This window comes from Tyto alba, unplaced genomic scaffold (assembly GCF_018691265.1).
Source record: "Tyto alba isolate M040663 unplaced genomic scaffold, T.alba_DEE_v4.0 Super-Scaffold_40, whole genome shotgun sequence".
NCBI classification, from domain to species: domain Eukaryota; kingdom Metazoa; phylum Chordata; class Aves; order Strigiformes; family Tytonidae; genus Tyto; species Tyto alba.
Genome location: NW_024881316.1, coordinates 40,105,674 through 40,121,236, shown reverse-complemented (window position 1 = coordinate 40,121,236; position 15,563 = coordinate 40,105,674). Strand labels below are relative to the sequence as shown.

General features: G+C 38.9%; 1 protein-coding gene across 7 annotated transcripts in view; it reads left to right on the top strand.

Annotated features, from left to right (window-relative positions):
- PUM2 (pumilio RNA binding family member 2) overlaps positions 1 to 12,279 on the top strand; it is a 72,937-nt gene extending 60,658 nt beyond the window's left edge. For 3 of the 7 annotated variants that reach the window (XM_042803672.1, XM_042803671.1, XM_042803675.1), the window contains 8 exons: positions 991 to 1,258; positions 1,815 to 1,944; positions 3,895 to 4,029; positions 4,292 to 4,429; positions 6,091 to 6,216; positions 7,192 to 7,313; positions 8,412 to 8,604; positions 9,332 to 12,279. In XM_042803672.1, coding sequence (XP_042659606.1) covers positions 991 to 1,258; positions 1,815 to 1,944; positions 3,895 to 4,029; positions 4,292 to 4,429; positions 6,091 to 6,216; positions 7,192 to 7,313; positions 8,412 to 8,604; positions 9,332 to 9,463 — 1,244 coding nt within the window. In that variant the 3' untranslated portion in view covers positions 9,464 to 12,279. The other 4 variants (XM_042803674.1, XM_042803673.1, XM_042803676.1 and 1 more) reach the window with 2 other exon arrangements.
- The last annotated feature ends 3,284 nt before the right edge of the window (positions 12,280 to 15,563 follow it).

Genomic DNA, 15,563 nt, shown 5'->3' with positions numbered 1-15,563 from the left:
TCTTTGAATATTTCTGCTTGTAGTATAGTAGCAGTATCCCTTTTAAAATAATACTGTAGTTGGGAAAGATGCTTTGTTTGCATGCTGCTTCTTGTAATAATTGCTGCCTATTGTAAAGTGGAGGGGAGAGAGGATTAATAAACTGATTAGAGAGCAATACTTGAGGAGAAGTTCACAGGACTGAGATGATGATAGCTGTAGGTAGAATCATTAGCAAAAAGGAGTAGGACATAAAAATAGGAAGGCAATTCAGTTCTTAGAAAGTAAGGAAAAGTAGTGTAGTAAGATCAATGAATGTTTCTGCAGCAAGGAAAAGGCTTCATGTTTCTAAAAGGAATGCCAGTTTGATGTGTCTTCAGTTGTTTTAGAGTTAAGTAGAGCATTCTTAGTTACCTGGTTGGAAGTTTGACATATTTAGTGCTCAGAAGAGGTACCAGGTTGAAAGTGTGGGATGCTGAAGTCATCAAATATCCTGCAGAACAGGTACAGCATGACAAGAGGCACTATGTGTGCCTCCCCAAAAATGCCCTTTCACACTACAAGTTGGAAAGGTACCTCAGTAGGGAGTGAAGGGTAGTTCAGATTTCATGGTCTATTTTGAAACAATTGGCTAACTTTGAGACTACGAACAAGGGTATCAGTCAGTATTACTTGTGAAGTGGAAATCTGCTCACTAAGCTGAGGTGCACCCAATTCTAAAGTTTCTGTAAGTCTGAGTGAGTGCTCACTTTACCTGCTTCATTATATTCTTCTAATGACATTTCTTTTCCTGGTGCCCTTCACATAAAATAAAATGAGGAGGAGAATGATTTTATTTATTGGAAGATAAAGCTAACTAACTCCTCCAACCATAATGAGGTAAATACAAATAACAAGACAACACTGTTGTTTTCTTTGGCTCCAGGGTGTATCCATAGTTCTAGTACACTTACTGTTTTGCTGTTGCTTGTTTTCCTTATGGCTTTTACTGACAGAACTGTTTCCTTGTAGGAGGACTGACAAATGGTAGTGGTCGCTATATTTCTGCAGCACCTGGAGCTGAAGCAAAGTATCGCAGTGCGGCAAGTACCTCCAGTCTTTTTAGCTCCACCAGTCAGCTCTTCCCTCCTTCACGCCTTCGTTACAGTAGGTCTGATATTATGCCTTCTGGACGTAGCCGATTGCTGGAAGATTTCAGAAACAATCGTTTCCCTAATCTTCAACTAAGAGACCTTGTTGGGCATATTGTTGAATTTTCCCAAGACCAGCACGGTTCTAGGTAATTATTATAGTAAAGTTAATAATATTTTACTGCTTTGATACTGTTATATTAACATCAAACATTTGAATGAGCTGCTAGTCATCTTAATACAAAGCATGCCGTTAATTGGAGCACATGCTCTTACACTGACCTTTTTCTTCTCTAGGAAATTTCATTATAAAAGTAGTATAAATTTAGCTGCTTGTAGAGGTTCTCAGTGTAGAAATAGCCTCGTAACTAGACTTGTAAACTCTAGTATTTAGGTATCAAAAAGGCATTGATTAAGAAAACAAAATATCTGACATCTGGAATGTAAAACCATTTTTCAGCAATACATCATCAGGTACTTGGTTATTGTTATTCTTTTCATCCTTAATCCTTTTCAAATGAAAGTTTTTAAGTATAATTTTACTAAAATGTATCCTTTTATATGCAAAGGCATTACTTTCATTTTAATAAGTTTTATAAATGTTGAGTACTTGCTTTAGAATTTCGAGGTGTCTCATTGAAACAGCGTTTGAGAGGTTTTCCTGTTGTTTATGGAAAGTATAATGTACGATTTTTTTGCACTTAGATTTATACAGCAAAAGCTGGAGCGAGCTACTCCAGCTGAGCGCCAGATGGTATTTAATGAGATTCTGCAAGCAGCATATCAATTGATGACTGATGTGTTTGGAAACTATGTAATACAGAAGTTCTTTGAGGTATGCATAACACTAAGTGTATGAACAGAAATGCGAATGAAATGCTGTAAAATCTGATTAAATTTAACTGGTTTTTCTTAACATCATAGCAGAGTTCTACTGGACTTTTACCACAGAACCCAAGCGTATAACACTGCCCATGTGTTTTCTGTTCTGTATCCCCTGCTTTTTTTCATAACGAGCACAGTTTACACTGTTGGTGCATACGTTAGTGAACACTGATGAATGGACAGGCTGTGCACTCAAGTTTTTAAAGCCTTTTAGCGTAATTTGCAGACACTTTGAGCAGATGATGGAGAGCAAAGGTTTGAACCAATACTTTTTATTGGCTACTGCATCTTGGTAAAGAGTGGGTCTGGAAAATGCTCTTGCATCCAAATAAATAGCTGTGTGAACTTCATCCAGTGCTGTATATGAAGAAACTCACATAAAATGTATTGAGGTGGAAGAATTTTGAGGAAAGGATGTCATAAGACATAACAAATATTACTAAAGCTGGTATTTAAAATTGCATTGTTTTTTATTAAAAATTAAGAGGTTAAAAAAAAAAAAACACCTTATCAAAGAGTTGCAATATTTGACTTAGAGAAGAACAAGCAATATCAGTGTACTGGAAGAAGTTCTGTGTAGGAAAGGTATCTAGCATAGTGCACTTTAAATCAAGGACCATATCAAAGTATCTGGGTAGATAGAAGGTGAAACTGGAAAACGTCCAGTAAGAAACAAGATGGTTGCTGTAAACAGGAATGTAGATTTTAATGAATAATCTACGAAACAATGTGCTCACTTTTTTTTTCTTTTACTTGATACTCTTTTTACAATTCAAAATATCTTCTGCAAAGTGTGGCTGATGTATGGTGTGTAAGATCTTGATCTTGCTCAAGGGTCATCAGTTGCTCGTTTTTTCTGTAATGTTAGGTTGAGTGGATACATAGATAATAATTGTCAATTGATTGTTTTCATGTTAATTCTGCAGAAGAGTTTTCAAGAAAAAAGTGCACTAGGCCGGAGGTGTAGTAAGCAACTTTGTTCATTATTTAAGTAGGAAGGCAAAGTTGTTTGAGCTTTCTTCAAAGTCTTAGGTGACTACTGGTGTGGAGTTTGACAGTTCTTAGCATTGCTGCATGAATGTTGGCTGGTGCCACCCAGCTGACTGTCCAGATGATAGCTTCGTTGTGTCTCTTGTACTGTGACAACCCAGGAGCTCGTGAGGGCATCTGGGAACAGAATTACATGTATTATGAAGCTCGACTGGTTTCTACTCTGCTCAACATGGAGCAGCACAGAAGGTTGTAGTAGCACCGTGGAGGGAATAATATGGGTAGGAATTAGCTACTGCTGAAAAACATTGCTTGAATTATTCTCTAATACAGCCAGTGTACAAAACCATTTTGATTTTGCTCTGCAAATCCCAAGTATTTCTAGATTTCCCGAAGCACCCATGGTATGAGTGATTAAGCCACATGAAGTTACCAAGAAGCTCCTTCAGGGACTGAGATCTTCCCTGCCCCTCCCCCTCCTGTTACAGCTTGCTTACTGTATATAAGATGTAAGATACCTCAAATTTGTCCTGGTCAGTGAATCAGAGATGATCTGATTTTAATTAATATGTTATAGTAATCTGTAATTAATTTGCCTGGTATCATTTGTCTAAATAAGTGGGTTGTAGCACTTAAGTATTCGTACAGACAGGCAAGTATAAACTACATCAGTTTCTTCTGTTGTCTTTCAAGATCATGCATTTGATAGCAGGTATGTGACTAGAATGTGGAATACTACAAATTTTGCATTTAGAAAATAAAAGATGCTGGTAAATGTAGCCACCAAAAATAAAGGGAAAAATCATTCAAGGCACACAATAAACCTGTGATAAATCATGAAAGTGACATTTAAATTCCAGCATGCTGCAATATGTCTTCATTTGTTAACAGCATATTTATTTTCTTATAGTTTGGAAGCCTGGATCAAAAATTAGCCCTAGCAACACGCATACGGGGTCATGTTTTGCCATTAGCTCTACAGATGTATGGTTGTCGTGTTATTCAGAAAGCACTTGAGTCAATCTCACCTGACCAGCAGGTAATTGTAAGTTAGAGCACTACTTTTTTTTTAATTTTATTCCTTTTTATTACATCTATCTTTTTGCCTGCTTAAATTGTTGATCATTCCCTTCATTATGAAATGTCCTAGGGACTGAAATAGTTGTTTAAATTAAAAGGCTGAGGTACACAAGTAAACGACCAGTGAATATGAAGATTGGGCAGGTAGGATGAAATGGAATATTTGTTTGAGGTGTGGAGGGGGAAAAAAATCAATTGTTAAAGCCAAGGATAATCTTTTTTTCCAGAATGAAATGGTGAAAGAGCTCGATGGTCATGTTCTGAAATGTGTTAAAGATCAAAATGGAAACCATGTTGTACAAAAATGTATTGAATGTGTTCAACCCCAGTCGCTCCAGTTCATCATTGATGCATTCAAAGGACAGGTAGTGTCAACAGTTCATTTCTTCTTCTGTAGGATTGCTTTGATTTGCAGATCTTCTTCCATCATTTGCAGATACAAGATAGTGTTTGAGGCTTTGCAGTTAGCTTGTTTTAAGTAGGATAAAAAAGGGGATGATAAAATGGAAAAGCTGTCGAAGAGACAGCTAACATGCTGTAAAAAGATTAATCTGTTGGAGACAAGGCTCTAGAAAGACCTGTTTGGATGTATTATAAATACCCATAGAGGTATTTGGCTTAAGGCCAAGCTTTCTGTTTGAGTTTTGTGATACATCATTTCAAATGTCCTTTAACTTTTAACACTGCCATTTTTGAGGTAATAAAAAAGTATCTGCTCTCTAGCATATATTTTTCATAAAAATTTCCATTTTCTGTTGCTTATGTTGCAAGTCTGTCTGTCAGTGTTTCCCAATGAATGTCTATCATAAAGGAAATACTTTGAAGAAATGTACTAATCTGTTCCCTACGTATGGGCTAGGGTTAAGTGAAGGGGGGTGGTACTTGTTTGTTTAAGGTTGGGGGTTTTGTTTTGTTTCCAAAAAAGTTAATAATATAAGATTGATATTGTGCTGCAGGCTAGAGAATATGCTGCAACTAAATAAGATTTTAATATTCTGAGACAAAGGCGTACTTTTGTAGTCTCGAAGAATTGTAAAAATCTTACTAACTTGGCTGTGTTACTAAATTTTACTTTAATGGATAGCCAAATGGTTTTTTAAACAAAATCTACAATATCCTCTCACATTTTACACAAGAGCAATACCTGAATTACTGTTGTAGCTGGTAGTAAATGGCATACCGAGGTTTCTAGGGCCAGGTCTTTTTACATCAAAAAGTGTGTATGGAGTAGATGAGATAGTCAAGGGGGGCTCTATTTACAGTTTAAAAACTAAACTGTGACTCTTGTTTATTTACTGGCTGTCCATCCTCAGCTCCAAGTCATTATGTATAAAAAATTTTAGCTAATCTAAATTGGCAGATGAAAAATGCCACGCTTCAGTCATGCCATGTAACAATACGTATCTTGTTCACCTGCCTGTGTTGTTCAGATCGATGTCTAATCAGATGAGATTGTGTGCAGTTCTGACCAACACTGACTCTTAAATGTTCTGAATTAATCCTCAAAACATAAACCTGGCTTCTGGAGAAGCAAGCAAAAGGAATAAGCAAGATTTTGACTGTACGTTTTAAATACTTATTTATGAACTTTTTATCTGTAACGGGGAGCCAGTTGTATATGCTGGAATATGAAATTAGTGAAAATCAGCCATAATAATCGACCTTGTTTTTATAAATGTCAGAATCTGAAAATGAAGTACAAAGTTGAAGGGAAGGCTTGAAAAGTTGAACAGTATTTACCTAAGGGTCATATTTCCAGGCTTTCCTTTGAAGCTAAGTAGGCTAGAAACATTGTTATGAAAATCTGGCTTCTTAGTTGTATAATTACTGGTGTCCTTGACACACAAAAAAACCTGTGTTTTCATCTTTTCCTGACTTCTACTGGAGATGGAATTCTGATATTGGCAGGCAAAACTTTTTTTTATAGAAGTAGTTCAAGCATGTTCAATTCCATTTTGAATGTGGTAATGTTACTATATCTGTAAACTTCAGTTGGTTTAACTTCAGTTTGCAATCCTATTTTAAGGTATTTGTACTTTCAACTCATCCATATGGTTGTAGAGTAATTCAGCGTATTCTGGAACACTGTACTGCTGAGCAGACTTTGCCAATCCTAGAAGAGCTGCATCAACACACAGAACAGCTAGTGCAGGTTAGTGCATATATTAATTTCTTAATGAATTTTGGAGCTTTATTTAGTTGTCATAATTTATTCCTATTTCTTAATTTAAGAAATAGTTTAAATGCATTTGCCTCTTTTTAGTTTTGTAGACATTGATTTTTTGTTTTTCTTTCCTTCCATAGTTTTAATGAAAAAGCATTTGGAAGTTGGGAGGCAAAGAAGATATAAAAAGCCTTTTTCTTACACTTTTGACTGTAGCTTCGAATATACATTGTAAATGCACAGAATTAGTTTGTTGTTGTTTTATTACAAAGACTGCCTTTTTGTAGTTTCTGTCTTGATTCACTCAGGTGTCCTTCAGATAACTTCTAATAATGTCTAAACACAAATACATTGTCAAATATACAAATGTTGTGTATTCTTACACAAAAAGGGCATCTTTTCTAAAAGAAGGCAAAAGACCTTATACAACATGATTTCCTGTCTTGGTCTCAGACAAACAAAATGAGTGCTACGAGTGGCTTTGAAATAGAATCACTTTAAAATACTGGAAGCGACTCGGTGTTCAGTAGGAATTTCCACACATAAAAAGGCAAGAGTTGCCTTTTGCTACATATTCACAGTCTAGTTTATTTCGCAATGGTGTCTTGTATATACAAGTTTCTAGTTATAACTGTCTTGGGGAACCAAATTTCAGGGAGATACTACAGCTGTTAAAGAATGATGTTCTCAGTTTTGAGCACTTCTTTCTTTAAGAGGACAAAAGGCACTCTAGCAAAATGCTGTTTTTACAGATTATTTATGTTTTGCATGTAAATTCTGTGGTCCATTAAGTAATTCTTGATGCAATATTTCTTGCATCACTTTGTTTCTGTAATGTTGACATTAGTGTATTTTTCCTTATATCTGTGCAAATAGTTACTTGAAAGTTTATACAAATATACAAAAGCTGTGTGGATTACTTGGTATGAACACAAAAGAAAATTGAAGTCATCTTATTTTCAGGATCAATACGGAAATTACGTTATTCAACATGTACTGGAGCATGGTCGTCCTGAGGACAAGAGTAAAATAGTTTCAGAAATAAGAGGAAAAGTTCTAGCTCTGAGTCAGCACAAATTTGCCAGGTATTGCACGGCCTTCATATGTTAAAGATTCACTAACCTTTTAGATTTGTAGTATTAGATTGATTTATTGTGTTACAAAAAGAATATGATAGTTTGGGGTTTTTCTGTTGTGTTACTTGCCTCCTGAAATTTCCTATTTTTCTAGAGATGAATGACAGTGGTATTTGTGTATTAGGTTTGGGAAAGGGAAAGGGGAAATGCTCTTCTGCAGCAAAACAAAGAAGATTCCATGGGTTTATGGGGATGGTTTTTGTTCACTGTGTACAAGTGCGGGGAACAGGTTCCAGGTCTCCATGTGAGGATCCCCAGACCAGGTGAAAAGCTCTCCCAGAACTTGCTTGAGATGCTGATGATAAGGTGGGACATCCTGACTGTCTGTCAGTCCAGCCAGGCATTTTACAAGTATAAAAAGGTTGGTCTTAAAAAGTGGTGGTTCAGCCTGACAAGGATTTTTATGCATTAGGAAGTCTCAGACTATTGTAGGAGTCCTGAACTACTCTAGAATTAGAACCTAAAACTCATCCTTCAGTACTTTTTGCTGAAATACAGATTATTTGCCTTTTGCTAAAGGAAACACACCTCAGAATTCATCCTAGATGATGTAGTGAGACTAATTTTGTCATCAACATTAAGTAGAAATGTACTGTGACATGGGGGATTTTGTATTAAAAATTGATTGAATGCAAACTAGCAAATTTTTCTGGATTTTATTTTTATTTGCCTAAATGAAACTGTTCGTAATCCTCTCCCTAGTACTTGCTTAATTTCTAAAACACAAATTTAGGACCAGAATCACTGCTATCTTACAAGCATTGATGGCCTTTCCAGCTTCTGAGATATGTGGAAGATCAGAGACTTCCTCTGCAAAAAAGAAACATTTGACACTAAGTATCAGAAAATTACTTTTTACATGAGTAGGAGCATATAATCTTTTAACTTCCTCAATCATTACAGACTAAATATTTGGAAATCGGGACTTAATGCGTTTACAGTGTACTCTTTGGTGGTGCTAAGATACTTGAACTGTTCAGATACATTTAAAATTGCTACTTAAATGTTACATCTTCAGTCACAGAATGCGTTTGTCTTATTTTTCAGCAATGTGGTAGAAAAATGTGTAACTCATGCATCTCGTGCTGAAAGAGCTTTACTTATTGATGAGGTCTGTTGCCAGAATGATGGTCCTCACAGTGCCTTATACACCATGATGAAGGACCAGTATGCCAACTATGTTGTTCAGAAGATGATTGATATGGCTGAACCTGCTCAGCGGAAGATAATAATGCACAAGGTATATTTGTATATGGTTTTATTGGTTCAGAAGATACTGTCTATACTACCTTTCCCGGTAGCTGTAGAACTCAGTAGTTCTGTAATCTAGAACTTGATGTATAAACATTAAATTCAGTGGAGCTTGATAAAGGAGAATATATTCAGGTCTCTGAGCACTGAGCTAAAAATGTAAATCTACAGAATAGTTTCAAAAATTGGATTTCATATCCTCTCTTTGTGCCAGCTTCTCTGTGAAAATACTTTTAATATGAAAATGTAGTGTATCTGTCACGTTTGTTAATATAAGGGAAGAAATACAAGTTTCTCTTTTTATTTGCTGTTGCTGGTATAAATCCATTCTGCAGTTCCATCAGAACTGATTCCCACGCTTCCTAACATAAAGCCACATTTTCTACTTCAGAATATCTAGATATGGACAAAAGTGCTACTGCCATAACTGCCCCAGGCTGTTTAACACAGGGCCCCGTATACTCCTGCAGGAGCTCTGCTTCTCCCAGGCACCAGCAGGGCACTCCCACAAAAGCAGTTGCCTCCCTTTTCCTGTGATAAACACGTCAATTGTTTGGTGAGTCAAAATCACCAACTTTGACACCTTTTCAGAAACTTCCAAAACTTTGAAATACAGGCTTCTGACATTTTCTTACATAATATTTTTAAAGTGTAGTAACCTCTATTTCAATTTTTTTTTGGGGGGGGAAAAAAAAATAACGGGTTTCTTCTTACAGATTCGACCCCACATCACAACTCTGCGTAAATATACTTATGGCAAACACATTCTGGCCAAGTTGGAAAAGTATTACCTGAAGAACAGTGCTGATCTGGGGCCAATTGGTGGACCACCAAATGGGATGCTGTAAAAGACAAAAAGAAATGGAAGAAAAATTGAATTGTGAATAATCAAAACATACAACTTAACTATAAATGTTCTGATTTTTTTAAATCTATTTATTGACTTTGTTCATCCATTTGTAAAATTTTTATTCTTGTGTATATTTTTGGGGAGTGAATTATTAAAAAAAAAAAGAAAAAAATATCTCCAGCCCTGATCCGGAGACCTATCAGATTGGATGGCTGGCAAAGCACAGAATGCCTGTATATGATGTAATTGTATCAAAATAGCTGTCACATATTTTGTAAATTTTTACCTTGTAAAGTCACTGAAATAGTTTTTAAAGGGAAAAAGTACAGTATTCTTTTAATACACTGGCTTGCAATCTGGTAGGTCTACCCAGCATCATAGCACAACAGGTTTATAGAGTTGTATATAGAATTAATCCTTATTTTTCCCTTTTGTGTGAAGTCTTTTATACCAGATTAAAATTGATCAGCTGCATAAACATTATTTAACATGTTGAAAAGTTAAGTTGTATTTTGGTGGTTCACAATATACTATCCAAATAATAAGCAGGGCACAGCAAATTAAAGTAGGAAATTACAAAACAATGGAAACTCTAAAAGACTAGCTTTCATCACTTGCTGTGGATACAGTTAAAATGGTGCCCTAAGGTTTTCTCTAGCTCTGTATTAAAAATAAGTGCTGTATATACTTATATATTTAATTGTTGTACAAGGTAGAGGGATTAAAATGATGGTGGTACTTCCACTCACTACAGTACACTGTTGGAAAAGGAGTGAACCCTGTATTAACTTTACAGTCAGTTTTACAATGCAGGAAGAGTAGAGATTTGTATTTTTTTATTTTGCATATAGAATTGTAAGGATTTGAAAGTGTTGAGCATTTATTTTGCTTTCTCAATGTAGATGCAAAAACATAGGTATTGATGAAGAGAAAAGGGGCCACTGAAAAGTAACTTGATAGCTCAACATTTAAGCATGATTGATTAAATACTCAGATAGCTTTTTTGCTTCCTATAAATATATGCATTGTATACGTGTAGTTAATAGGTGTAAGTTTACAGTTTGAAAACAAATCTCTCGTTTCGATGTTTATTACAAGCCTTGCTAATTTAGTAGTGATGCTTACCTTGGTTGTACAGATGTACATTTGTAAACCTTCATGCTGTAAATGTAATTTGTTTTACCCCTTTTTGGGACAAAAATTTGCATTTTAGTGTATATTCATATCCCCATTCCCTTTTCTCCCCCTCGCATATAGTGTTGTATAATGTAAATTTATTTCAGCAAATCAAGAGTGATTTTTTTAAATTCTATCTTTATATGGTTTCAAAAATATGAACCAGCTTTCTTTTTATCTATTGTGAGAAACATTATGTTTTTGTTTATAACACAGCTGTTGATTCTGTTAATATGGACACTTTGGGAAATCAATCTGTTCAAATTTTAAGTTGGAATAATAAGCGTACTAAGAAATGGACTGAAATATTTGGTTATCACAGAAACCAATGCTTCTTCCATCTTAATAAATGTGGCATGATTTTTTTGTACAGAAGAGTACTGTATTTTTGAATAGCCTTCTCCCAGCGTAAAGCAAATATGTATGATACTGTCAATTTTTTTCTCTGGACATATGACATTGTAACAGTAACATAAAGATAATGTACATTTACAAGCGGCCTTATGTACATTTCCCAATGATCTTTTTAAGGCAGAATTGTGACCATATGTGTATAATTAAAATCCTTTTTAATCCTTTGCCTATGGAAATATTTTGGAAAAAGCTTACTTTGTATATTCAGTTTCTGAAAGATAAAGAAAGTGCTTTGTATGTTGTTGAAGTAAGTATTTTGTGTAAAGCATTCATTTGGATGGCTTAACCTAAAGTTTTGATCAACGAGATAGTTTGAAAACAATGTCTTGAGCATTGATCAAATAAAAGGCTATTATGGTAGGGGTCTGGTCATGAGGAAAGAAAGTAGTAGTGGTATGAACTTGTATAAGGAATTCTGTTTATTACTGTTTATATCAGGTTTACATAAATCTTATTAAAGCATATATCTGAGGCGCTACTTTCTTTAGTGGTAGCGTTAGCTCATGAATAGGCAAATGAGAAAGCTCGTTCTGAAACTTCCAGTTGCTAAATCTGTCATTTAGTGCCTGCATTAAGTGATGGTAGGCCTAATTCTTTTTAGCAAGCACAATTCTAATTGCCAAGTAGTTTTTGCATGGCAGTTCACAAAATTCCTCTCGAGAGCTACAAGCCCTGTCTCTGGAGCCACAGCTTTCCCGTAGCCGCGCGCAGAATGACTTCTGAGCCACTTCCTTGGACGCATTAATTCTCCGCAGTGATCGTCTTCTCCCTGCGTGCCAAGGCTGTGTGTTACAACCCACAGAGCCGACGTTCTCTTCAGACAGTGAGTTGGGCTTTCGGGGATGTCCAGGCAGAAACCGATAATGTCCCAGTACTTTGTCCCTGTAGCACTCATGCCATGGTTGAATTTAAACAGTCCTAGAACTATCATCCTTAGTGCTTTCAGTATCTTCAACATAATTGTCCTCTTGCTCTCCTAAAATCATTTTGCACAAATTCTCTCCAGGAACATGAAAATCACTGGTTTTTCCTTTCAGCTATTTTAGGTTTTGGGTAGAACCACTAGATTTTTTTTGCTCAAGTATTGCTTCTTGATATAGATTGTTTATGGACCAGTTTGATTAGGTTTGACTCCAGGTGGCTTATATTGAATAATGTAATGTTCACATGTATATACTGTAAAAATCAAAATGAAAATGTGTGAATAACACTGTGTGAAATACATCTGGTCTTGTGTTTTTCCTGTAGGAAACCAGCCATTCTTTATGTTCTCAGTTACATGACTTGTCTGCTATCTGCGGAGCTCAGCTTTGAAAACACCCGTTTCTAGTGATCTGACGGGAATCAGTAAATTATTGAAGAACCCTGAGCTTCCAGAGGCCAGTTCTGAGCAGCTCAGCCTTAATACTGTCTTACAAAAAATTTTCACTGATGTAGAGTTAGGCTACAGCCTGACAGCAGTTTCTTCATACCCCACTGGATCCAGGATGAGTTCTTGAACATTCAAGAGATTGTTAGCTGTCTGTTGCATCACTGGATCCACGCTAGTTTCTGTTACTGCCCAGGTTTTGGGTTGTTTTGGTTTTTTTTTTTTTTTTTTTTTGAAGGACCATTTTTATCTTAAAATGTGGAGCAAAGTGGTCTGTCCAACTGCAGGGGAAGTGAGTCTGCTTTTTGGTGTTAAAATTACTCACCTAAGTGGTCCCTCATGGACAGAACAACCATAACACTGTTACCTCCATCACTGATGGATCCAGTGATCCTTTTTCATCAGAGTATGGGGAAGATTGAGGTTTCTGGGGGCATAATGTCTAGATGTTTTAGAGTGCTGGTGGGAGATTCAGAAACCAATTTAGTCATTTTTCTTCGCTCTAAGAAACAGGCATTTGAAGAGACGCTCGTGACTCACTGCGTAGTGGCGTGGTAATTAGGTTTATCAGGTTTGTCAATCAGTTTTGTTCCACGAGAATGTTTGATGTTCAGCATATTAATAACTAGGAAAATGGGTAAACAGTGAGGTGACAACAACTCCCACCGTGTCATTCAGGGAAGTAAAGCTGAGAGCACAATTGCAAAAGCATTTCAAGCTCTAGCGACTGGCCATTAAAATTGCAGATTGCATTTAAGTCATGTGCCTGGGAGGAAACGCAATGCTAACTCTGCAGAAAAGCAATTTGCTGTTTAATGGTTGCTGTCCGGTCAGCCGCAGTGCTCTGATGCTCAGTTTTGTCTGGGGAGGGGCGGGTGGTCATTGTGTCTCCCCAGAGCGGCAGGTTGTTTTGTAGCTTTGTTGGGTGATGACGTAGGTCTGTGTTGCCGTTTGAGGAAGGAAGGGGAAAAACCACGTGCCGTGTGTCTGAGCTCGGCTGTCCCAGCCCACGCCGGGGGAGGAGGGTCTGTTGGTTGGCTGACACTGGTTCACATCGTACTCAGCTACCCGGAGCACCTGAAGCAATCCCAAGGTCTCATTCGCCCACGGGCAGCACTGGTGCTTCCATGAGCGTGTGCTACAGGCACACTTGAAGAGTTTCAGTTAGAAGTATTTCCTGCTATTGTTAGCAGTGTCAGAAGCACTCGCACTGCCTGTGCCCAAAAGTTGCTAATTCAAGTACCTCTTGGCTTGGGGGTGAGGAAACTTGGTTCCTGACGAGGACAGCATATCCCTCCTGGGACTCTGCTTGGTTCCTCAAGGGCCAGTGTGCAGGCCTGGGAGTACTTGGCAAACGTAGATCCTGCAACCTGGGAACAGACAATTTGAGTGATGCTGCAGAATGAGCCTGGGGTGTCAGCCCCTCCCGTGAGGCAGAGCAGCCCAGGCCTCCCCCACTCCGTCAGAAGGGGTTAAAAACCAGCACCCTTTTCATGGAAAGACCAGTCCTAGGTCACCTCCTCCCCAGGGGGAGAATGGAAGGATGGCAGTCAAGTGGTGACAGCGTTCCAGAGCCAGAGGGTACCAGGGCTTCTCCCTGCTAGTGCAGTGCCTGTGTTAAGAATAGGAGGCAACTGTTTTTTTTTTTTTTTTTTTTGAGGAGAGCGAACCAAAACTCAGCCTTACGCATTAAGTTTCAGAACATAGAGGCTATCAGGAAGCCACCACCCCGCTCCAGGGCAGAGCGCCAGGAGAGAACACCAAGCTTACGGGTTTAACCCAACTGCTGGTGGTCCTCAGCGCGGGGGAGCGGGAGTGCTTCCTCCGTCGGCCCTTCGGAGGGAGCCTGCTCCTCTTGCACGCCAGCTCTGCGGCTGGGGAACTTGCCCAGCAAATGAGGTTCTCGAATTAGTTTATTTTATCAGCCTTGGGGTTTTGAATCCACCTCCCTCACTTCACAGGAGTATGTCCTAACCACAAGGAGCTGGGCGGGTTCACTTTCTACTCCTGAGTTTGGGCTGGGCTTTTAGCAGGGCTTGAACCAGTCGTTGCATCACAAACAGCACAAGATGGAGCATGACTCCGAAAGCATGCGGGTGGGAGTGGGTAGGTTCTGCTCTCCAGATCCTTGTCTCCACCTTGATTCTCCCAGACTCACTTAATGCAAAATACGTTTTGGGAGCAGCATTCCCCCATCATTACCAAATTGGAAACGCTCCAGCGGCCTTTTATTATAGCAGCTGAAATGTAGGAAGACCTATTCTAAAGACCCTCTTTGTTTTGTTAGTAAGAACAAACACAGGAATTAACCGTTCACCCTCTCACCAGCGTTAGTGCTCTGGGGCACACAAGGCCGCCTGCCTTTTCTTCCTCCGCCTGCGCAGTACCTACCCCAAAGTATCTACACCTACAAGCTAGAGTCAGGGTCGTGTTGCAGGCGCCACAGCTGATGTAACGGACCCTAGGACAGGGAGAAACCCCTTCCTAAGCTGAGCTGAGCAGCCCTAACGAGCTTCGTCCGAGCTTAAGACCTTCCTGGAGGGTTCAGGTTTCCTGGCAGCCGCCGCGCAGCGCACGGCCCTTCCCCAGCTCAGCTGCCGGGTCTTTCCCCAGTCAAGCCTAAGTGGGGTGGGGGGGAGACAACCCCCCCGTGGCACAAGGGTGCGCAGGTGGTGGGGGCTGTCTGGGGGAGGCAGCCTGCTCCTCTGCCCATCGCAAGGCGGGTTCACACGCTGTAGTTTCACCAACGCTTGGGTTGTTGGCTGCAGATCGCACCCCCAGCAGCGCGGAGCTGCTGTGGTACTCGGCCACTGCAGAGGAATGTCACTGGTGGGGAACTGGCCAAGCCTGCTGAGGTCCCTCTGCTTACAGGTCAAGTTTGCTGTGCCCTCTCAGGCTGCAAAACCAGTCTGCTCCTGTCAAAGGGCTTTTCACAGTATTACGGGGGCAGAGGTGTTTCAGGTGTCACTTAAAGTAGGTCCCAAAATAAAGTAAGATCCCCAAAGATACACAACTGCTGACTGAGGGCCAACGGAAACTGCAAGAAGGGGGAGTGTTATGGCATGGGCAACACACAGGGAGGTGGTGGCAGGAAGCACCAGCCAGCCTGACCGGCGAGGGAGATGATGACAGAAAGCAC